Source organism: Neolamprologus multifasciatus, chromosome 4 (assembly GCF_963576455.1).
Source record: "Neolamprologus multifasciatus chromosome 4, fNeoMul1.2, whole genome shotgun sequence".
Classification (NCBI taxonomy): domain Eukaryota; kingdom Metazoa; phylum Chordata; class Actinopteri; order Cichliformes; family Cichlidae; genus Neolamprologus; species Neolamprologus multifasciatus.
Genome location: NC_140442.1, coordinates 11418245 through 11443642, shown reverse-complemented (window position 1 = coordinate 11443642; position 25398 = coordinate 11418245). Strand labels below are relative to the sequence as shown.

The 25398-nt window shown below is 41.0% G+C and overlaps 1 protein-coding gene across 1 annotated transcript in view; it reads right to left on the bottom strand.

Annotated features, from left to right (window-relative positions):
- The window catches only part of notch3 (notch receptor 3), a 28040-nt gene extending 10747 nt beyond the window's left edge, over positions 1-17293 (bottom strand). The window contains exons 1-11 of the mRNA XM_085157294.1: positions 17015-17293; positions 15959-16031; positions 6135-6277; positions 5703-6038; positions 4996-5118; positions 4673-4906; positions 4437-4592; positions 4130-4315; positions 2899-3012; positions 1277-1390; positions 84-317 (exon numbers count right to left, since the gene is read on the bottom strand). Of these exons, the coding sequence (XP_085013420.1) occupies positions 84-317; positions 1277-1390; positions 2899-3012; positions 4130-4315; positions 4437-4592; positions 4673-4906; positions 4996-5118; positions 5703-6038; positions 6135-6277; positions 15959-16031; positions 17015-17075 (1774 nt within the window). The 5' untranslated portion in view covers positions 17076-17293. The remainder of the gene's footprint in view (positions 1-83; positions 318-1276; positions 1391-2898; positions 3013-4129; positions 4316-4436; positions 4593-4672; positions 4907-4995; positions 5119-5702; positions 6039-6134; positions 6278-15958; positions 16032-17014) is intronic.
- Between the last annotated feature and the right edge of the window lie 8105 nt (positions 17294-25398).

Genomic DNA, 25398 nt, shown 5'->3' with positions numbered 1-25398 from the left:
AACGGCATTAATAAAGGGAATAAATCAATGGCTTGAGTTAACAAAGTACAAGTACGTGATATGTTGTGGGATTTTTCTCTTACCCGAGGTTCCATGTTGGCACTGGCAGATGTACTTGTTGACCTGGTCCATACACTTGCCCCCATTCTGACAAGGGTTGCTGTGGCACTCATTTAATTGATTCTCACAGCGATACCCTGTGTAACCAGGTTCACAATTACAGGTGTAGCTGGCAATGCCATCAATGCAGGTACCATGGTGACATGGGTCGGGCTGACAGTTGTTGATGTTACTTTCACAAAGTGTGCCCTCATAACCTATAGAGGGGAAAAAATTCATTAAGAATAAATTAATATTCTGAATTAAAAAGTACATTAAGAATTAAGAATAAGAAGTGCTTTTATATATATACATATGTGTGTGTGTGTGTGTGTGTGTGTGTGTGTGTGTGTGTGTGTGTGTGCGAATGTTAAATGTTCCTCTTTCTCTTTAGCATAACAGTTTTTTGTTTAACTTTCTCCCTCTTTTTTCCATGTTTTGTATGCTTGCTTTTTCATAAAAGCTTCTACAGTTGGGCTTTTGACCACTGTGGTTTCCATATCAACGGTGTCTGTGTAACAGACAAGAAACTTGGTGTGTGTGGTATGTGTTTAGAGCAATGCTGAGATGGGCAAAGGACTAAAGAAGGGCCCTACACAGGCCTCCCAGTCTTGCTATTGTTCTCAGAGTTGGAGGGAACAATAGACTGCACCACGTCAAACAGGGCCACTTCACTCAACAGAAGGGGCCCAAAAACACAAGGAACACCAAGCAGCTGGCCACTGAAACAATGACCGTGCTCCTCAGTAAGCACAGGTCCAAACAAACATATTAAATATCAACATATAGCTACAGTCAAGCTTTACATACAGACTTTGAGAGAAGCTTTACAAGTTGAATGCTTTTTTAACACAAACATAACTAAATGTTAAAGAATTAAATTTAAAATGCAGCATAAGGTGTTGTAAGGGGGTTTAAAGATGAACAGATGTCAGGGTAATGACCAAGCCTCTTTTCTTGGCAACTGCTGGTCCTCAGTGACCCCATGGTCCTGAGAGCCGTCGAGGGAAAGAGGGGGATTAGGGGCCTCAAGTCAGTCTGTTTCATCAGCAGACACCCAGAGAAACTCCCCAGAACACAGAATGCTTAACAAAGGCCTGAACAACTGGTTAAGGCTCATCTGCTATTTTGTCTTTGGCTCTTCTGCTTAACAATTGTTAAGTAATGAAGCGCTTACCTTCAGCACAGCGGCACTCAAACCCATTGGGCCGATCGTAGCATTTTGCTCCATTCTGACAAGGCGTGCTGGCGCACTCGTCTATGTCTATTTGACACATGGTACCCGTAAACCCTGGGACATGCAAACACAGAGGTTAAAGGTCAGAGAGAAGGTCCAGCGAAAGGGTCCATGCTAAGGTCAGAGGGCAGATCTTCTCTCCGAAGAAGGGCGGAGGTCTTTGACTTGGCTGGTAATGTCTGGCTAAGGTAGGGTCTGAGACCTCGACTGGTTAAAGACAAACTATCTATGCACTTGGACCAGGGTAGAGCTGACAGAATGCAATAGAAAGCCTGTGACCTTGAAGATTTTTCAGAGGAAAGACTCATAATCAAATGATACATCAATATATTATTATCAAATGGTATGGAATATCAGGGCATGGACAAGCAACGTATCCATCTTCAGCTCAACTAAATTTTGACACATTTTGTGTATGAAAATGCTTATATATACACTGAAAGATTATGAACTACAGCGCATATAATTAATATTAACACAGTTGACAAAGAGGTTCAAAAACAACAACAACAACAACAACAACAATAATAATAATAATGATAATAATAATAACAACAACAACTAGCTTGAATAGTCTGAGAAACTGGGCAGGCTTGAAATCACTGGGCACAGTGCCCAGACAGGGGTGAATTGGTGCATTGGTAACACACTGCTCAGTTGATTAACAGTGTCAGGACGGTCTGTGTGTTGATGCTTAGCCTGGTAAAGGGGGTGCTGGAGGAGGCGGTGGGATTGTTTTTTCTTTTAGGGAGCCCCCCCCCCCCAGCCCCCTCCGCCCTTCACTGCCTGCATCAGCTCCACCAGCTCAATAGCTAGATGGGGGGTGGAGGGGGGACGTCTGTCCCAGATGTAAATTGCGAACCTGGAAAAGAATCTCATTAGTGGGACTGCTGTCCCCCGCCCCCCCACCACCACCATGAGGGCAAGATGAGGGAGGCTGCTGTCCCTTCTACATTCCATAGAGGAGGGAAGGGTCACAATGGTGCCTTTGTTCAGGCAAGGGGATAGGCAGACTTTTGGGCCTGGCTTTTTATATGAGTGCTGGCTCTAAATACCAGCAGGCAAAAGTAGTGAGGCTGACCCTCCCTCCACTAGTCCTGGGGACATTTAAACTTTGGCTTTCTGCTTTTACTAATGCTGTCAGTGTATTGCAGGTGTTAACCAACATATTCTCACTCCCAAGCCTTTATCACTGTTCTCTGCAAAGCACAGTAGTGCTCCAGAAAAATCAGCTTGCCAAATAAGAAGTAAATTAAAGTAAAAAATCTATATATCAAAAATAAATTGTTAGCATTAGAAAGCTGGAAATGAGTCAGTGGTATAATTCATAGGACTTTGACCCAAAATACAATAGTTTGCAATCAGACTTAATTTTTTAGTATCTAGATGCTTTTTGGCTTAACTACTTGAGTTGTTTTTGCATATGATAATAGGTCAAAAAATTAATCACATGGTAAAAGATTATTACTTGTTAAAGGTATTTAATATTTTCAAATCTGTCCTCCAGTTTGTTAGTTGCCAATGTGTCTGAAAAAAAAAAAAGCAATTCAAAACAATCTTACCTGGCTGGCATGTGCACGTGAAGCCATTGACCATATCCCGACATATCCCATCATTCACGCATGGGTTACTCTCACAGTCATCCACATCAGTCTCGCAGTATGTGCCCACGTAGCCTGGAAGACAGAAGTGTTCTTCTTTTTAGAACTTTTTTTATTGCTTTTAAACCTGTTTCTCACTTTGGAGTACGGGTATGTCAGTTCAAGCCAACATGGTGCGTACATAATTCTGTGTATTGTGTAGGAACCTTTTTAGTTGTGATCGTTTTGCACTTGCTTTTGCTATACCACGGCATCCAATTCCACTGAACTGAAATCGCCACGCACTACTGTCCATAGAGCTTTGCTCCTCCTTGGCTCAGTGTCCCATTCAGCAGATGCATGTTATGCTTTTTACTTTAGGTCCTTCATTGAGGTGAAACAGAATGTGAGTCAGAGTCTTGCTCCTGTGGTGAGGCTAGCGTGGAATCAGAAATAATCAGTAGCACCACATGAGCTTTGCCAGGCTGACTGATGATGAGGAGGGTGAGGAGGAAGGCCCTGTCTCTGGAGGGGGGAGGGGGACAGGCTCTGGGAAAGAGCCTCTTTCCCTCTCTGTGTATATGAGGGGTGCAAAGTGGAGCACAGAGGGGCCCTATTGTTCCACTCCATTCCCACCACTCTACCACTCATTAGTATTCACAGCACACTCCTCCCCCTAACTGCTCGCCCTCTCTCACATCCAGTCCTATAGACCCAACTCCCGGCTCTAATTTGTATAGCTCCCAAAACCCCAGCATGCATGTAGAACTGTGCATGAGAGTTTCACTGTGTTTTTTGTCCCAGAGTGTCAAAACTATCACTCAGTCCAAACCAATACTCCATCTGGTGGTACAGTGCACTGAGGATGGAGAGGTGCCTCCATATTACCAGTGTTTAGGGAAATACATTACATAACCTTCTACACTGGCAGCATGGTGGCACTATATATTGTGTTTCTGTCGAAGTACAAGTTTTCAGAAGTATCTTTTGGTCAAAAGTGATTCTCTTGGATGATAAATCTGTGTTGTGCCAGAGTTTTAAAAAGCTGTTTTTAAAGTATATTAAAAAAAAAAATTAAGCTCACCTAAAACCTGAGTGCAGGATGTAAAATTGCAACAATAATTTATGTAAGCATAGTTAGTTTATTAAAAATAAAAAAGAAGTGATATTTCTCTTTATCATAATGGAGTGGCCATACAAAATGTCTTTGTACCTGGCATGCAGATGCAGGTGAACTCTCCAATCCGGTCAAGACAGGTGGCATCATTCTGGCAGGGCATGGACAAGCATTCATTGATGTCAATCTCACAACGTGGGCCGGCATATCCCCGGCCACATTGACACTGGAAAGACCCCTCTGTGTTCACACATTTTCCAAAATGCTCACATGGGTTTGCACCTGTTGGTAGAAGGCAAAGGATTAAAATATGGAGCACAAAAATATATACAACAACACAGCATATAACAACAGGACCGGGATTTGGCAAGAAAAAACAAGCAAAAAAAACAAGCAGACTTGCCAATTGAGCATTCATCCATGTCCTGGTTGCAGGCACCCCCTACAAAGCCAGCAGGACAGGTACAAATGGCACGGCCATTAAGAGGGTTGGTGTCACACACTGCTCCCTCATTGCAAGGGTTGCTTACACATGCATCATCAAGGTGGCATAGCAAACCTGTGGATAAAACACATATATCAACAATTTATCATACAGGATTAAAAGGGCCAAATAGGCAGACAGAAAAACCCACTTACCTGTCTTTCCAACTGGGCACTCGCAGAAAAAGGATGCTACACGGTCATGACAGGTGGCACCATTGAAGCAAACAGCTATTGCACAGTCATCAATGTTCTCACTGCAGTCATCTCCAGTCCAGCCATTGACGCAGACACAAGTATGGCCACCAATGGTGTTGAAGCAAGTACCCCCATTATGGCATGCATTGGGTTGCATTTGACACTCATTTACATCCTCAGCGCAGTATTGTCCTAGTGGGTAGGTGAAATATGGGTTTGAACATATTTTTTATGAACATGACATGTATACCTGTATTTAAAGTTAATTTGAAGAGCTATACCTGTCCATTCTGGTGGACACTGGCAGTTGTATGTGTTAACTCCATCTACACATATTCCTCCATTCATGCACTTGTGACCTGGGCAGTCATCCACATTGTTCTCACAGTTGTGTCCTTCAAAACCTGAGACAAATTTAAAGACAAAAGCCTTATAGCACGCAGATACAGTAGCAAACACATCCATTTTGCAGACACTAACATTTCTGCTCATAATCTTAAATCATGTTTTGTATAACAACCCAAGGTGAGAAGCAAGGTGACCAGTAAAAGGGTTCAATGGGTGTTTAATTGTTTACATGTTCCCACATAATGTCAGCAACAGCACTGACTCTTGCCTGCTTCAGAGGTCAACACCCCCCTCTGTGTTTGCTTGTTTTATAATCTCTCACAGTTTCAATGACTTCCTCTCTGGCAAAAGACATTTCCTGTCAGCTCCCAGTGGGAAACCAGAAGCCCCATAAAATAAATTCCTTCTGTTGTGACGAGAGCAGAGAAGGTTGCAGGCCGCCTGCCTCCAACTCTCCCACCAATCCATCCACCATTAGAAGCTATTAAGAGCAGACAGGAAGCTGACATAAGACAGAATATAAAACACCAGCAGCAGCACTAACAGCTACGTCATCAGGCTGGGAAAATCTGATGCCCGTAACAGTGGAACGACCGTGTGTTTGTGTGTGTTCTACTGCTCTGCTAAAGAGAAATTCTACCTGGTAGGCAAGCACACTCATAGGAATGATCGCTGGTCTGTCGACATGTGCCCCCATTAAGGCACTGAGATGGTGCACAGGGCAAGGTGGACACCTCACATGTGCGCCCGCTGTAGCCTGGCTGGCACTGACAGCGGAAAGACCCATGGATGTTTATGCAGGTTCCACCATTGAGGCAAACACCAGGCTTGCGGCACTCGTCAATGTCATTGCGGCAGTTCTTTCCTTGGAAGCCAGGCGGACAGGAACAGTTATAATGGTTATTCCAATTGACACATCGGGCTCCGTTGGCACAGGGACTTGTCGCACAAGCATCAATGAGGGAGCAGTCTTGGCCTGGGAATCAAATAGTGAACAGAAATCAATTTGATACTTTGAATTTACTTAATAAGATCTGACATTTCCAGTACATATGCATTCTTTTAGACATACCTCTGAACCCTCTCTGGCACACACAAGTGTACTGTGTGACACCATTGAGCACCTCGCTCTTGCATGCTGCTCCATTCTGACATTGTGATCGAAGACATGGATCCAGGTGTTGACAGAGAGGACCAATGAATCCGGGACGACATCTAAAAACACACACATAAGGATGCGGCCTATACGTCAAAACAGGTCACAACAATCAAAGGCTAGAGCAGTTAACACAAAGCTGCCGAATTACGGCAACTGTAGCTTGTTTTTCATCCTGCTCTGCGTTTGGCAATCTGGACCCAGTGACGCTTAGGAAAGCTCTGCTACCTTGAGTAATAGTTCTTGCCCTGGAATGAATTTGTTTTAGGATATTTTTTCTCATAATATATAGCACACATATTAGTAGAGCCACAAAAAAGAAAAGAAATACAATGAAAAGACAGAGTTAGGCCATGTGTGTAATTGACTTTATTAGTCGCACACTACTATTTTCAGTTGGAAAACCTAATTTTCTCAGCTAACATTCTCCAGTTTTTCCACACCCCAGTTCTTATTTCTGTTCCCATATATGAAAAAGAACACACCCAGAAACAGTTTGGAAATTTAACAATTGCCAACAAATGAGGAAAAACAAGGGCTGCACACAGTGCTCTTTAACAGGATAGGAGAAACAGCTGTGGTGTTTAAATTAAACAACTAACTGTCCTCTTGGTGGCTGTATTCTAAAACATGTGATGATATCAGTTTATTCAAAACATTCATTTATTTTTTGGGTTCCATTACTTTTCATTCTGCAACTACCCTGAAGACTGGAATCTGAGTTGTGACCTATAATGCGCCTGAATACATCCTGCACAGACAGAGGTGGAGGAATGAAATTTCCTTTTGCTCTGCGAATGTGTTGCCTTGTCTCTATTCAAGCTGTGTAGACATTATTTGAGCTTGACCTAAACATGCAGTACAAAGAAGCTGAGATAAATATAAAAACAGGGTTTCCAGTTGCTCTCTATGAAGCTCCTATGGGAGTTCAGGCAAGGTTTGGAGTGCTGGTAACACTACACCCACAGTGAAGCCCTTGACTGAGGACAGGAACCCTCTTCAAAGAGGCTGATGCTTATGGCTGTGAGGTGACAGCTGGGTTCTGGCCCACCCTCGGGCACTGTCATCTCTTTCAATGGAGAGAAACCCTGGGCAGGATCAAAAATGGGGTTTCATCTGTTCTCACTTACAGGATAATGCATTTTTTTTATTCTTACTTTTGTATGTGCAGTCCCACTCTAAGAAAAAAGACCAAAAAACATAAAATGCTCTCACTCCTGGCTAGGAGGCTGAGGCTGCTTTAAATTAGGCGGCAGGGAAACCGCTCCAGATCTTGATTTTCTATGAAAAAGGATGCTTTGTTTCTGGCTGGTCTAGATTGGTGGAACAATAGAAAACTTAAGGTTTCTCGGTTTTGTTTAAATTTTTTTCTCTCCAGCTTTCCAAAAGCAATTGAAATTGTGGACTATGCATGAAGGCACACAAGACTATCCACAAGAGTGTAAAAATATATTTTTAAAGTGATAGTTTGGTGCTATGTTGAATTTAATTGTTAGAAAGAGAATATAGGGAACTGACATCTTCCAACAAAACATGAGACTTCATTGGAAAGTTAAACTGAAGCCATTTGAATGCCTATGTTGAGAGACAGATTTTGCACATTTACTACAGCTACTTTTCCTTCTCCTAAACCCCTCCTCCTCTCATGAGGCTGAGAGGTCAGATGTTAGAGGGTCCCCTGTTTGATTGTGATGATAATGTCACTCAGGCTACAGAGTGTGAGGAGGGGATGCTCCACAGGAGAGACTGTCTTTTGAAGGTGCAATTGGTAGAGAGGGAGATCAAGAGGAAACAAGAGTAGACTGGTCCATCAAGAATGTCATGTCATATTTCCTGTAATCCCTGGTCCTTTGCTCTGAAAACACAGTACTCACTCGTAATGCACTATTCTTGTTGCCATAGTAACCTCACAGATGAACAAGCAAGCTTGACACCCAACCAATCACCCCTACCCCCCAACCATGGTTCCCATGGCTATTTGTCATGGCTTGGCTGGGTTTATTTAGAGGCAAATTAACTATGTCTGGAATCTAGGGTGTCACTAAAAATGAAACACAAATGTGGAACAAAGCGGTCTTTGAAAGGACTGATGAACAAAATTGCTTTAAGAGCTGAAACATACAACGCAGACTGACAGTCAAATTCTTCTGGAGCCATATTTGACTGCTGCTGAAAACCAAAAAGCTAGAAACTTAGCAGGCGTTGTTCTCCAAAGACCGTCATGACTCTATGTGGAAAGAAATCAACAACTCACTCCAGGAAGTAATGTGTCCCCAAGTGTATGTTGATATACAGATTAAAATATTTATTTGGAATTAAAGTGTTTTCGTCTATTAACATACAGGTATACAAGTGTATCTGTGGGTGGGCTTATAAAAGTGACGATAGTAATAACGCCTGATAAATTATTTGTCCTCCCTTTCAAATGTGCAATGAAGTAAGCAGCCAAAACACACATTCTTTTGTCTAGACCTGACTCCTTGCCAACATGCTACTCCCATAACACACAAATCAGAATGCTATCAGCGTAGAGACTGTGAGAGACATGCAACTTTTGTCCTGGTTCACACTTCATACCACTGTGAAAAGTCTGCTTATCAGGCTCTTTATAACCTTATGGATTCCACTGCCCATGGGAACAGAAGGGCAGGATCTGTGCCTTTGCGTGAGCCCAACTTTAATTGTGGCGGATGTGAAAGGCAGGTGCAGTTTGCTGTTGTGCAATGGGCCCCTGAGTCATACTTAGTGAGTGTCAACATCTGACCTTGGAGGAAGAGCATACAGCAGATGAGGAAGAGGTCTCTGGGTGCAACAGAGAGACGGGCAGAATGAGTAATCTCTCCTTGTCAGCACATATGAAGGTTTTTGCCAGCTGCAGTACTGACACCATGCATCTGTCCACATCTGTCAGAGTACCTCTGGTTGTCTAGCATTTAGCTCCGGTGCCAGACTTTAAGCCAAAACAATTGAGCTTCTTTGCCCATGGGACAAACTTTGTAACCAACACACACACAGTCACAAACACAAGGCATTTTAAATATCTCAGAAGGTATGCTCAACCTCAACAAATACATGCATTAATAGTTCCGCCTAACAAACACTGTTATGTGGAGGCACCACTGCAACAAAGCAAACACATGCAACAATCACTACACACCCAAACACAAAGAAAAAAAACTTACAAACAGCCTTAGGCTCTGAGGAGGGGTTGTATCATGAATGCATAAAAGAGAAGGTCCACTGAGGAAATTATATAAGAAGGAAAAGAGAAATAGCAACCTTGTCAAAGGTTTAATTGAGAGCTTCAAATACAAATGATTATAAGACATCCAAAAACAAAATGGGATTCAGTCAGTGCGCTTTGATTGCAGAGTTGTTCTGTATCAAGTAACGTGAAATCATGACTAAAACCATTTGATTTATGTAAGTTCTGTCACTTGTTACTTGTGTAACACAATGCCAGTTTTCCTGGTTTCTGGGTCACTGAAGCAGGGTAACCTGAGCTCATCCTCTTCTACACAATAGCGGCAACTCAGCCAGAGGTCAAAGGGCGGCTCACCTGTGAACAAAGAGGCTGTAATCTCTGACACGGTTCGTACACACAGTCATGCTCCACAAAACAACAACTATAAAGGATTCTTCTTATCTTAGGGGGCATTTTCTAAGACAAATGGAAAGGAAGAGAAACAACTGAACTATCATGTTTTGACTTGGGACAACTTTTCAAATTCTCTGTTGCCTGAAAAAAGCTAGTCTTACATTTTTTAACGCTTGAAGTTGGTATAATGACATCATATAATGAATCTGTTGGAAAAGTCTTGAAACATTTCCTAATACAACTACCTCATACCCTTCCCCCTCTTTCCACAAGCAAGCAGGAACCAGCTCTTCTCTTTTATGAAGAGTCCACACTGACACCACACTGCCAACAGGAGCCCATCTCCACACCCCCTCCTTCCAGCAACCTCCTCTGCTCTGCTCTCTCCAGCTTGGCTCTCTCCTTTTCAGCAGAGAGCCAGATTGGGGGTTGGGGAATGTTTTGTGGTCCAAATAAAAGAGCTAAAGTAGTCAGAACTTCTTTGAATGAAAGTGTTGGGGGGTGGGGGGCAGTGACCCAAACAGCTAGTCTTTCAGGCCTGGGCTGTAGCCTGGCAACAGTAACCCATGGTGAGACAGAGCTAGAGTGGGAAAAAAGGGGGGTGATGGGAGACAGGGTTTCATAAGGACAGTTGGGGCACTTCAGAAGACTGATCCTCCTACATATGCAGGTAGCTCTGAGCGCTGTGCTAAACCAATTCAGACTCATAATTAAGTACAATCATGTCCAAAAGGATGACTGTTTCACAGTCTAAGGGCCAAGGTTTGTTTCAACAATTGTTCCTAGAGACACAATGAAAGCATTGAACAGTCCAGAAGCTTTCCACAGCCCCCCCCCCCCCCCCCAAACATGCATATTAAACATGTGACTAGAAAGACATTTAACTTACTCGAGGAAAAGTGTTAATTAATCTAACTAAAAAGCTGGGAGTACTAAGTGAATCCTTCTTAACTCTGATAGTCCTATCACAGTTCATACTTTAACAGTGAGAGGCTATCGTGTATTATAATAATATTAATATAAATCCAGAATTCCAAGGAAATACCAGACATTTCTTTGGCAGCGAGGAAATCACATATCCACTGTACTGAGAGAATAAATACGTCCTGTTGCTAAGTTCTCACTAATACACTTTCCAAAAAAAAGTGTGTGTGTGTGTGTGTGTGTGTGTGTGGGAGGGGGGAGGGCAGAAATCTCACTCACAATTCTTGCTACTTCACACACTATCGAAACAGCTTCTAGTGTCAGTCTGAAAGAATACACCCTCACATTTTTCAAATAGCAATGCATTTGCCCAAAACCACAATGCATGAATCCTAGGGTTGAGGTCTTTCAAAGCATTCTCCATTGAACTCCACCACAAAACCCCACCCAACCACCTAAACTGAACCAGATTTTTTGGAAAACTTTGAAATTGAAAGGACCCCATCCCAATGTTAAAGTCAAAGATAAACTCCAATGACTTATCCAGTGTTTTGTTTTAATTTTGGATTAAATAGAACTACATCAGCATCACTTAAAATTGTTCACACAAAATATCACATGGATTGACTGAGGTCAGCACAACCTCTCACGTGCTTATTGATGTGAGGAACTGTCAAAAGTTCTCAGTGATAAGCTAAGGAAAATTTTTATGTTGTTTATGTTTATGTTATGCACTAAAGATGTTAAAGAAGTATAGAGTAATAAAATATTCAATAAAACCAACACATGGCAAAAATGCAGCAATCAAGTGCTCTTATGAAGTGGCAAAGTGTTTAAGCCCACAACATTTTTAATTAAGAAAAGGTTATGGCTTAGTAAAATGCTGCCTCGCTGGAAGCAAAGTGTTTGTGGGAATTATGCTTAGTGGAAAAGTGAATGCCTTTTCCTGAATCCTTTAATGATGGACCCATCCCTTCCTCTGCTGACAGGGAGGGAGACACTGGGGAATTTTTCACTGGCAGACCTAAGTTATTCTAATCAGACCTGCCTGAGTGTCTCTTCAGAAGTCATTGTCTCCTGGATAAGAACAAACAACCAGGCAATGAAACTTCACATCCAGGCTTATCCTTAAATAAGCTTGCAGTTCAGAGATACATAGACATCAAAGAGAATAATTTGCAAATTCCAACAGGTTGTTTCAGGGGTAAAACCGACATAAATATTACTTATATGCAATGCATAAGAAAGTGCATATGAATTTAATTTCCACATTCTCAGATAAAAGTTCCAGGTTGCAAAGTATAAGGCAATGTAGAGCAATGTATCCATGTAATGAGAAGTGGTGGGATTAACAACAATGAAGAAAAAGATCAGAAAATGGAGAATTATGAAGTAAATAAACTGCTTAAGCTTCTCTGATAAGACAGGATGTGTGTAGCTGGGAGGTCAGAAGGCACCACTTCCTTTGAGGGAGCCTGGGAACCACAGCTCCAGTCTCCAGTCATGACCCAGAGAAGAGAAGGGACAACAAACCAATATGTTCCCCCTAACGGTGTAACCTCTTTGTCAGATAGAACTCATCTCCTCATAGATATGAACACTATCCTCTTGAGTCATTAGACTTTTCTGTGCTTTCAATTCGTCTGTAAAATGGCAAGACAATGGCTCCATCTGCTTGGCATGACAGCATGAGAGTTAAGACAGTATTTGCCTTCAAAATGGTACCATAAAAATTTAATAATCAGCCAAATCACTATGAATTCTTCAATGAGACTGCTGGAATACTCTCTGCACAGTCTCAGACAGTACTGTTTAAGGCATTCCTAAAGGGGGTAGAAGGGTGAATGGATGGGAGGTAGAGACAATAACCTGAAAGCGCCAGGGGGAGAGGAGGAATCTTGCTAAGCATTCCTTTCTAATCCACCATAAAGATACCAAAGAAAACACTAGCCCGAAGGTGCCGTGTACTAAGACAATAATATAATCTGTTTCTTTGCTATGGTCTGTCACTTAATATGTGCTTTGGCATGAGAGAATGCAACCACTTATTATTGAATTGGGTTCCTTTGAAAATGTATTTCTTATCTGCTTGTATGTACTATGTATGTTTAACCCATCCAGAGAAAATCAAAAACTTCCTTATTTTTGCCTTCTATTTTGCCAAAAGTGAAACAATGTAGGCAGATAAACTCCACAGTATCTTGACATGATAAAGAGGGCAAGTCAAAGGTGCCCTCTTTATCATGCTTTAAGAGTCTGGGAGTTGCTACAGGGTCATAACAAAACACTCCCAATTTATATGATAACTCTGCTACTGAAGCCAAGGGCAATCCATTTATAACACGGGTCTCAGATAGCAGAGAACTTCCATATTTATTTTCATTCAGCTTGGCAGATCAGAGGGGAAAGAGCTGGTTGTAATCTGTGATCTGCCTCTGCCCGGATAGACAGAGGATGAGTAGCTAGAGCTAGGACAGCATGCAGTGAGAGAAAGAGCAGACACAGTTGCTGTTACTGTGTTACTGTGAGAGAGGCAACATGTGCTAGAGGGACTGTGGGCTACCGGATTCATTCCTCCACAAGCTTGTCTCTCACAGTATGGGGGCGACTGACTGCTCAATGGCAGCACCTGGCCCTATGCTTTCCCTTTGTCAAGATCTGACTTCACTAGATTACCATCACAACATCCACCAGCTGTCCTATATGCAGACCCCCCGCCCACACCCTCACTCCCTCCTAGCCAGCTTCTCTCAACCCATTCCCTACCCCCAGTCCAATCGCCCCAGCTGGATCTCCTCTGAATGACACCCCCTCAATCTGCCTAATTATCTTTCCTCTGTCCATACTGCTGTAGCACTCTTCAAGCAGGGTGGAGCTGAGGGGCCAAAGGCTGTTCAACTACACTTCCTGACTGCTCACCTAGAAATTACACTTTCAGTGACACTATGAACTCTTCATTGTCAAGTTCAAAACTCTGTGGCATTGTAAGATTGTGAAGAATATTTATTGTGTATCAAAGAGAAAAGCCTTCCAAAAATTTGTATTAAACCATTTGTAGAAATGCTTTTAAATATAACTTTTAATAACATCAAATTTTACTGTATTATATCAAATAGTTAGAAATAATGGAAAATGGCAGTCGGTGCCAAGATCTAGAGCTCCATACAGACAATTAACCTATTAAAACGAATAACAGTGACTTTTACTGAGTGACAGAAACAACTAAAACTGGCATTACAAAGTTGGTTACCTGAGAAGGAAACCACTATAATCAGAGACATATAAAGAAACAAACAAGATTTCATGCACTTTGAAGCTATGCTGTGAAAAACAAGACAGAGGACACATTGGTTTTGGAACAGTGTCTGGAACAGTAACAATGGCACCTGTCACAGACACTGTATTACAGTCACTTGAGAATCTGTTTTCCTGTAAGAACAACAAATAGCACAGTAGTTGGACAACAAGGAAGAACAAGTGAACTTCTCTACATGAAGTGATGTGTCCTGTTCTATGGAACAGCTTTGCTTTCTATGAAAGTGCTTTCTGCTGTTTTTCTAAATTCCTTTCAAATGCCAAAGCACATATCTGCATCTGCATTTTGTTTCTTTCCATTCTACACTGGCCTCACATTGCTGTGGCCTTTCTTCTCTGCCTTCCTAAACCCTGTTCTAGTTCTGGTGCCAGGTTACAGCCAGGTATCTGGTGGAAGAAAGGATCTTTTCTCCTATTTTGAATCTCCTGTTTCTGTAGGCTCCCAGGGGAAGGGGTGGGGTGGCTCCACTACTCATAGGACTGGTCTGACCACTCTCATGTGGCCATGCTCCACTCCACTGCTCTCCCATATTATGGAACGCTTTCTACATTTGATGTCCCCTTCCATTGGAAAAAACAAAACAAAAAACAAATATCTCAACCTTGTCACTCTTAATGATCTTTGGTACTCTACCAACTTAGTAATTACACATTCACCGCTCCCACATCACTAACATATGAACACACACATGTACACAACACAAAGGATCAGAGGAACAAAAAAAGGCAAACACAATCCCTGTGATGTGATTACACTTAATCTGGAGATTAATACACTTAGACCAAACACTGGGAGTGTTGTGTTGATTTTCACTCATAGTAGACTCAAAGTAAATTATGTGATCGTGAAATGAAGTTTAAAAAAATCAGTCCAAATAAAATTATACATTTACCCAATAAAAACAATCCTGGCTATAGTTAATGATTGAAAAAATGTGGGTAGTGGTTACTAGTTTCACTTGCAGTTAAGTTACACATTGACTAATGTGTAATTACTTCTACTGGGAGTACAAGAACTTTATACAAGTGCAACGTAATGCACAACCATACACACAGTATATACATGTGTGGGGATGTGCTTTTGCCATGAACAAGTCTATTCAGGGTATTGGATTAACTTAGGCCCATGCAGTAGGGTAAAGAACTACCATCTCCCATAAAAGAGTAAATTTACTGTTTTGGAAGGATGCAGCTGGCAAACAAGGAGTTTCGTTTTAAAAGTATCTCCTCCATCTGACCCCCCTCAGGCATTTTTCCTGAACTATAGGGTTTTTTCTTTCCTTCAAAATGACCCCAGGGCAGGACACTGTAGACTATTTAACTTGACTATTGTAATAGGTTCCCACACAACCCTCCTCATTTGAAAAACAAAAGCTTTGACAAAAGATGCAAAACCTCTAAACTGCAGGAATAAGCAGGACATTAAGACAATTAGTTTAAAAAAAAACTATTAAAAAATTTCTAAAGCTATTTAAGGAATTTAAATAAATATTAATTGCTTTAAAGCTGAGGCTACCTTGAATAAAAGCTTAATGGTGGAAAAAAAACTGAGCAAAACACACAAAGAAACGCTCCTTTGGCAATGTGCAGCAAGATGTTGTGATTTATGACTGAATGGGCTCCTTAACAGGTGCAAGAGATGAGTGTGTCGTCCATGCATTTCCAGACTTGTTGATGCTCATCTGTGCAGGTCTAATCAATTTGTTCTATCTTTCACCACCGTTATGTGGGCGTTATTATCTAGACAATAGGTAATAACAGGGGCATTTTTCGCTCCTTGTTTAAGACAGAGAAAAACACCGGAAATCTGCCAGGTTATACGCAAAACTGTTGGTTTCGAGCATTGGCAAATGGGAGCTATCGCTCTTTGCGCCGGTAGGTTTTCTAAAAATGTTGCACTTACATGCATCGAAAAGGTGAATCTAGGCACGTCCCTCCATTTTCACATGGCCTGTGTTGATCCACGCAACGGATTCCTGTGGAAATCAAAGAAAGATGTTAAAAAACAACTTTAGTAGTTGTCTACAAATCATCATAACCTAATTTACATAACTAATCAAAACTCGCTTATAGTGATTTCTAGACAACAGTCCTTTGCCACTTGTTACATCTTGTAGACACACCCGCACATGTCCACTAAAAGAAGATACATTTCCTTGATAGATATGCATGCTAGAGTACTGAGTTGCTTGTGCTTAAAAAATTATTTGTTTAGGAGAGAACATGTTTTCGTATTCAGTTAAAGTTGAAACCACACATACAAAAAAAGTTAATCAAATACTCTAAATTCTTTCTGCGCACTCTGGGTTTTGTCACCTTGCCATCAGACCTTTCCCATACAGTTAAACTAACTTTCCTGCAGGTTCCGAATTTTTCTTTTTTTTTGAATTTCTATGCTTATCTATACAGCAGTGAGTAGTTTAATCACACGAACACCAGCTATTTTACACATGATGCGCTAACCCGAATCTGCTACCACTACCTGTTGCCGCTGTCGTGCCAAAATGTGATTGTCGGTATTTAAACCGCTGACTTGACTTATTGACCTATAATCTATCAAACATGTCTTTCCTGAATAATATTGAATCATTTTGAGGTAGTGTATATTTCTGTTTGATTATAATGCAGAACACAAAGTAAGTACAACTATTTATAAACAACGATAATAGACATAAATACCACGTAAAAACAACGACATTTTTTGTGAAAGACGAGAAAACAACTTCGTTCATCATATCTAAAATTCCAAACAACTATCAAATAAATAGACGAACAAAAAGGATAAAAAGAGAAACTTATTAGTACATATTAGTACTCACTGGTAGCCTAGATAATCAAGGATAACCTCATTATTTGGAACTGGACGGTGGCTCGGCTGTCCAGACAAGTCCAGTCTAGCCTACCGGTGGGTATAAATCTAAACTGTGAACTCAGGTATTAAAAGTGTAAAAAGACTTACCTTCACAGACATGCATAAACAATAAAAATGACAAAAGAATCCATGGAATATTCCCTTCCATTTCGGTGGAAAAGTTTCCAGCGTTTGAAGTATTTTTTTTTTAGTAGAAATACATCCTTTGTTAAGTTCACATGAAAAGCTCCAAAATCGATGGGTTCTTTTTCATAAAGTCAGCCGGAAAACGTAGCGTTAGATCCTAATCCCGTAATATCCTCCGCAGCTCGGCCACGGCTGCTGTGATTCTCCTCTCACCTCCTAAAACTTTTGAAAAAAAGTTTTGCTTCCCGATCTGTCCCAGCGTTTGGGATTACTCCGCCTCTCCGCTCTCTCTCTCGCTCTCTCTCTCTCCCCTTCTGCCTGTCTTTCGATCTCAGCCCCCCCACCCCCCTCGCGCGCGCGCGCGCGCACACAAACACACACACACACACACACACACACACACACACACACCAACTGTAGTATTGTCTTTTTTTATTTTATTTTTTTACATACTAAGCTATTGGAGGTTGTACAACGATGATCAGGACTTCTTGCAGCAGTTTAATGAGGTCTGGACTAAAGCTTTAAACAGTAGAGAACTTTCCTGGCATGTTTGACATTTTGTACTGACAGACCTTACACAACTGCAACTGTGCGAATAACCCCTTCAATTTTGAAATCAACACTATCTTCTGAAAGTGTGTTATCTATGATTTTGTTTCTCCTAAAGGTCCTAGACAAACACAGGACTGTATTTTTACAGACATAAGGAGGCTGGTGGACTTTACACAGTCTCTATGTTTTCTTTTTCTTTTCTTTCTTTTTTTCCCCCGTTTTTGCATCCTGATAGTATTCCATAAAACAGGCTGATGCACTTTGGGATTAAGTATAGTGCTCTGGTACTATATATAAATGCATAAATGCATGCACTCCAAATCAAATATTTGTTCCACATCCAAATTATAAACAACAAAATGTAAAACTCCCACATTACGTGCATTAAGATGGAGTCTCTGTAATATGGCAGCAGACCATAATGTGTCTAATCATGTGCAAACTTACTTGTTTGTTTTTGTGTTTACAGTTGATGAACTGTAGATAAGACAGTGAATAGTGTTTACATGGTAGCAGACCGATAGACAGTAGGCATTCCTGTTATGCCTTTGGCCAGCGTAATGAACTGAGCTCTCACTCTCATTTCAGCTCTCTCAATTTAGCCAGCATCTCTTCAGTCTATGGCAGTGCACTCATTTTCTGCAGCCAGTGTATAGTACCTCAGTTGTTCTTTTGCACAGAGTGGAGCTGGTTGCTTACAGAGACAATAGCCTTGATTTGAATCATAAAAGCAGTCCAGCATTATGACACAGTTTCTCTCTGCAGGGGAGGGTACCACACTAATATTCAAGCACACTGCCCTGCACCAGCATCTCCCCCTCGTCATCACCCTACTCCTGCTTCTGATCTTGAATAAATTACAGGAATTGGTAGAGCCATGAGTGTAGCATAGTGGTTTGGAGTGAAATTTGTGAGCTGCAGTGTGACGTAATCTATAGGGGGTCAGTCAAAAGACCTTGTTAAGCCTCACAGACACCTGCTTCATTAGGCAACGACCGTGGGATGAAAGTTTGGCAGTTCAAAGTTTTCAATAGCTGGATTCAGCGTTTTGTACACAATGGCTTAGTCTTATATTCTTAATTAGCACATAGACATTGTTTTAACCGGCTGAAATTCCCCTTTTGAAAGTCCCCCAATTATCCAGTATTACAACAGGTAATTTATATTTCTGGCTGAGTCTCCAGCAGCAAGAGCAAACTAGATAGAAAAACAGAGGAAAGTGTAATGGAGTTCATATATTTTTCAAGTGGGTGTAATAACCTGTGTTTTTATGTTTTCATCTGCCTGTGAAATGTTTCTTTCAACCCTACAGTTGTAGTAGACAGACTCCCAACTTACTATGCCAGGTGTTGACAGTATTTTGACTGGCTTCCAGTTGGAAGAAATCCCAGGGAGAGATTTTTCATTGTGCTCAGGGTCAGGCAGTTGTATTTACAGTTTGCTGCTATCTGTGAACTCAGAGTCTACAAATGCCTCATGTACTTCACTATGCTGAAAAACTGAAGGACTTCTTTCCCGTGAAATTAACTGTTGGCTTCTTAATACCTAATAATACTTTCACTACAAAACATAATGTGGTGAGTTTGTTACCTATCAAAATAATACTTGAATAAAATAAAACAATGAATAATTACTAAATATTTTAACGTGATCTAAGTTGAAGATCATAATCTTTTTTGTTTCCTTGAAGAACACACAACTAGTTTTAATAACTCTTAACAACACAAACACTTAATTTAATAGAAAAATGTGCAACAATTGTTTTTATTTTTCTAATGATTTTCAAGTATTTCGTCTTTAATTGAACTTTAACTGATATGGAGTTTAGACCTGCCTTACCCAACTTTGAAGGAGAGTTGTGTTAAAATGGTTTGTTTGAGAAGATTACAATAAACACCACTTGAGTTCAGAAAACAAAGACACTCTCTCACTGATGATCCCACTAATGGAGAAATGGATGTCCCAATTCTTCCTTCTGGAAATATGAACGACTCTTTATTGTTTTAAAGATGAAAGAGAAAATGGAACTTTTATTTGAACAATAATTTTAATGAATTCTAGCTCATCCTAGACCCTTTTCTTGTCGTGTCGGTGTCACACTCCGCCTCTCTACTCAAGCACACACATGCACAAAGGCACTCATAAACAGAACAAACAACTCAGTGTTTTTGTTTGTATTCGGTAGAAATTGTGAGTGGAAACCCTGGTGACAAAGTTCTCGCACAGGACTCAGGGGGAATCTCCAATCACACAAACAAAGATGTGACAGGTCAAGATTTATAACTTTGTTCTCTGTTGGCGAAAGAGCGAGATTTCTCTTTGAACTGTGTTTGCACTGCTTGTAGTTAATAAAGCTAAATCTGAAGAATCAGCAGTAATACACTTAATTAGGAGAAATTAATATACACATTTATTTTAAAACCAACCTTTAGTGGCATATTTCTGCTTTTGTATACTCAGCTGTACAAAGTATTGAGTAATTCCTCCCTTTGAGCGTTTAAGAACCTTGGATACCTGGAACTATTGTGACACACACTGCCAACAGAGAAGCCTTTATTCACAATTACATATGAATAATACTGTTCGTTTGCAGTGTCAGCTGACCAAATGTAGCTAAGTGAAGACCACCCGTACGCAAAAAGCAAAAAGCAAAAAGATATGCTCATGTTACCTTTGCTTCTTTCACCATAATTGTCAAATGGTTCCAGTCTGTACAAAAAATATCTATTAGTTTGACGTGCAACATGAATATTTATTGAAAGGATTTTTTTTTTTTTAAAAAAGCAAACACACAAAACAGTGTCTTTCATTGTATTTCTTTGTTCTCCAGTAAGAAACTAATTTGGACATGTAAGCTGATACATAATGTCTATGGACAGCTACAGTAATGACATCAATAGAAGTTAACAGCAGTCAGTGAAGAAAAGAGGTCTTGGAAGACTTACGCTCAACAACCACCGCGCTGCACGAAGTTGGAAAGCAACCTGAGCTACAAATGATACGATCAGATGATTTTGCATATTTGCCACACTCCTTTAACATCTCTGTGGATGGTTGCACAGAAAACAAAAATATTCCTGTGCTGACGTTGACCAAAAAACCTTCCGCAACATTGTTAGCATGAACAGTTTTAAAAGATCAGTTAGCACTACATAAGGCATTAAAAGACAAATGCATACTAACAGGATGACATGCTAAAGGCTGACAAGTGACTCAAAGATGAAAAATACATGACATAGAAGCAAAGTTAAAAAGACATACTATACTTTCAGCCAAAAAAAACAAACAAACAAAAAAACAACCCAAAATGAAGTGATCAGTCAGTTTAGGCAATCGAATCCAGTAGTAAAGATTGAGCCTAAAAATTAGATAGACAAAGGTAGGTGAAGTCACACACACGAAGATGGTAACACAAGAAGTGCAATGCAGGAATGTTTGAGACATGGCATAAAATCAATTACAATAGACATAGGTGACACACTGGGGCGGGGCAGGTAATTTTAGATAAAGCACGAGGGCAGGAAGTGAAGAATTTTATGTGAGATACTCATTATATATACAAAATTAAATTCTTTTTTTCTTCTTTTGCTCTTTCCCCTCCACCAACTAAACAAACAAACAAGTTTTCATCAGTCATCAAAAGCAAGGGTCACTTTTGGTCAGTGGGTGTATTCAGTGAAGGTTTAAATCATCAAATGTTTGTCTATATTTCTGCTTTGCCTTTCCACAGTTTTTAACGTGGTGAGCTACCATCATCCTTTCATACTCGGTGGCCATTCATGGCAAGCACACTCCATGTGATAGGGGTGCTAACAGGCAGTGTGTGTGGACACAGGGGACGTGATGACTTTACCACCCAGACCAGACTGATTTATGTGGGAAAAGCCCAAAGAGCACCCACAAAGAGTGTGGGGAGGATTAGAAACCCCTCTACAAAACTGGTCACGGCCAATCAGCAGCTGAGACCCCCTACAGACAGACGTCGGGGCCAATTGTAGTACAGGATTCAGGCTTTTGATCAGAATCTTGATTTTATTATTGCTTGATAATTGTATGATATCTTTATCTGTAAGGGTTACTTCATCTTAAACTTGATCTGGCTTCTGAAGATTAAAGAGACACTTGAGACAGGCAGTGTTTATGAAGACAGTAATAAAACTCTTGATTTCCTTTAGTTTTCCAGGATTCTGCGCTGCTTGTTAGCTCTGCCATTTTTAATTTGTTGTATCAGATTTTTAGCACAGGAAGGAATCAGCCAAGTACTCCCATTCTGTGCTAATATCTGTGCTAATATCCCTGGGAGTTATTCTGACTTCTACATTACTTCTAATCTAGTTACATAACAACAGTCATATAATATTAATATTTTTTCTTCTTTTTTATATTGATTGCCATTGTCTTCTCATGTCAAAATGTTTAGCTCTGTCTCCCTCCCTTGATCTAATGTATTTCAAACATTTTTACAACCACTTGGTTTTGTTTTTTGGCTCTCTCCATATACAAGACATCTTGCTTGCTTACATTACACGCCTCTAGTCCACGATTTAATAATTTTCCAACAATCACTCAAAAAAATAGGTTATTCCCTGTGTCCTCTTTCACCCTGATTCTATTCTTCTTATTCCTTCCACCCACTCTCTGACATACGCACACAGAGTGGCTTAAAGGTTGGAGCTTTTTGCCTAAAGTAAACATACGTCAATGATGGATCTTTCACTGGATTGTGGGAAAAAGTGTTTGACTTTCACACAAGCTCTCTAAACGGCTATTAAATCCCGTATGTGTACACATGTCTTGTTTCTGCAGAGAGCAGGACAGACAGAAAGAACGAAGGAGAATTTTTACTTATGGTAGTCTTTTGTTCTCTGAAACACATGTTTCTTTGTAAAATTGTTCTCCCAGAAGGCAGTAGGACAAAACACAGAGAACTTATAGGATTTGTCTGAATAATATCTTCCAAGATCAGGATTCTTTGTCACTAATCATAATAAGAGAGTTTTTGTTCCTTTCCTGTCTCTGTAGGCATTTACATCCACACAGCAGTCTGCAATAGATATTGATGTGGAGGAATGTGTTTCAGACGTAGCTGGAGACTGACCAGCTGGAGGAATTCGGAGCACTATGACTGCGCTTCCGTGTGAAATAGCTACTTAAGACCACTGTGAGCAGCTGCTGGACAGTGTCCCCCTTCCCCTTCCTTCTTCCCCCCTCTCTTAACCCCCTCTTCCAGATCCTTTCTCCCTTCACGAGGCTGTAAATCTTAAAGAAGAACGGAGGTGTTGGGGACTTGCTGAAAGGGATCCAGGGATGATCGTGGGGTTTAGTGCAAAAGGTCAGGTCTGTATTAGTGAGCCCTGGTGCCGAGACTTTGGGCTGATATCCACTGATGACCTGACACACACGACCAGAGCACTGTCCACCATGAATCTTCACTCTGTTGTCAGGATTTATTGATCTGGTGCAAGGAAGAGGGCACTGAAGGCCTGCTGCAACAAGTGGGATTATCTTAACGAAAGGCTGAGGGTCATTTCAGCCATTTTACAAAACCATGTTCAAATCAAGTAAAGCAGAAAATAACCTGAGTTTTTATGCAGAATCGATGTGGTGACAGCCTTAAAAAGTGTTTCGTGTGGCATATGCTGCGACAAATATGTCAAATAAAAGACATATTGAGAAAAATGACTGAATTATAACTGCAACTGATCCCACATTAGCCTCTGAAAACCAGAAGAGAAAGACGTGGAGGGGTCCCCTGGTCTCTGTTCATCCTCTATCCCTCCTGAGTCAATTGTTGGGGAAGCATGGTGTCAACCCTGCGCCATCAATCACCTCCTTTCAGAGGAGGGCAGACAAGGCGGGGACCCGCCCCCCAGGACAGGGGGGTGGAAGTTCTCATGCCCTCCCCGCCTCCTGAAGCCCTGCGCCCCTACAGACAGAACTCCGACAGCTGGTTTGGCCATTAGGAGTAGGCCGAGACCTGAGGGCCCCCGCACAGCAGCAACAGCTGCCAGCCCACTGCCCCCAATCACCCTACCAACACAGCTCTATAAAATCTGTATTAGAAGACCAATATATATTCATGCCTTTACATCCTTTCACAAAACGGTGATGCCATATGTCATAATCAATATAACTTGATCAATTTCAGGAAAAAAAAGAAAAAAGAAAATGTTGGTAATTTTCCTGGGTACATGGTTTTGCTAATTCTATTAATTTAAGGAAACATATTCATTAGTAGTGCAAACATTTCTGCCCTTTGGGAATTTAAAGAGAATGGGGAATGCAACAGTTAATATCAGAACATTTTGTGGTCAATTGCCTATTTATTATACATTTATCATGCATATGTTTGATTCCATCCAATTTTGATGGATTTTTGTCATTTGCAGGGATATGGGACACTGGTGTTTGGAGCTGGAGCCTGCCCAAGCTGGCAGTAGGCAGTGATATTACTGACGTGTGCTGTATTATCAACTGCTTCTTGATAGAATGCACTTAAATTCTGTGTGGTATAATTTTCTCCTTTGAAGATACTAAAACCAAGCCAAGCACCAAATTTATTAAACATATTTGTCCAGCCAGTTCATCATGCAGGCTTCATCATCAAAGCTCAATCCTTTTTTCCAACAATGGAATCACTACAAGGTAATATTTACCAGGTTGAGACTTTGTTTATACTACAAATATGTCTGTGTATATGTGATTTCGGAAAGAGCTTTCATTTGAAGATTGCTGTTTGCAAATGCGTGCTGATTGCGCTAAATGGCTGAGTGTACTCAGTCTTCTGAATTAACGTGTGTGTTCCAGGAGTGAGAGAAAGAGAAGAGACTAGAGCGTTAGAAGAGATTACGCCACACTCCCTCAGGATGCTTGTTACTCATGCACTACTGGCAGCCGAGTGGTTCCCACACTTACACACTGAGGTGAAAGAGGCTGCACCCACAGCCCTACCTGTGCCTTTTCATGTTCCAGCAGAGCCTTCCTGAGCCAGGATCTTCCTTAAGAAAAGAACAGGGAGAAAACACTAAACCTGCCTAGTGCGCAATGAAAACAGCAGCCAGTGAGTAACATTTCTAGTTTGCCACTAACGTATAATTACAACCAGATAGAACTAGAATGAGATAATTAGCCTGTAGCTTCTTACCCTTCTGCCCCCAACCGCATATATCATCTATCACATGCTGCAGACACAAATGCACAATATAGCCTTAAACAAGTTGTTTTTGCTAAAAAACCCCAAATCAGAATCCAACAGTCTTAATCAGAAAACCTATTGGCATTACTTCCATTCCTATGTTGTTGTCCAAGGTCTTGAAACTGAACTTTACAGTTTTGGTTTTATGAGCTTAATGAGACCTAGTTTATCATGGTTGCTTCTACAGCATGATGCTGATGCACCAGCAACTGTCTTGCTGCCAAAATCAACAGGGCTATTTGCTTTGTTGGCCAAGCAGTCTCTGATCGCCAGACCATGATGGAAGCCCCTGGCTCTTTTGTCCAAGTCTACTGAAGTGGTGTGAGATTACATATGAGATCATAACTCCTATCATCTTCATCTTTGTCACATTGTGTTGACTGGGGAGCAAAACTAAACCAAATGAAAGATTTCACACTTGCACGCTGCAACAGCTGCTGAACTTTATTAAAAGTGGCTGCCTAAGCTCTTGGGTATTCATAGGGAGTAGAAAGCAAGCATCGAGTCGAGATAGGGGATGAATTCTGGAAATGGATTTAAAGGTGCATGGACATTCCTTTCTCACTCTGTGTCTGGCTTAGGGACACACTTGAAT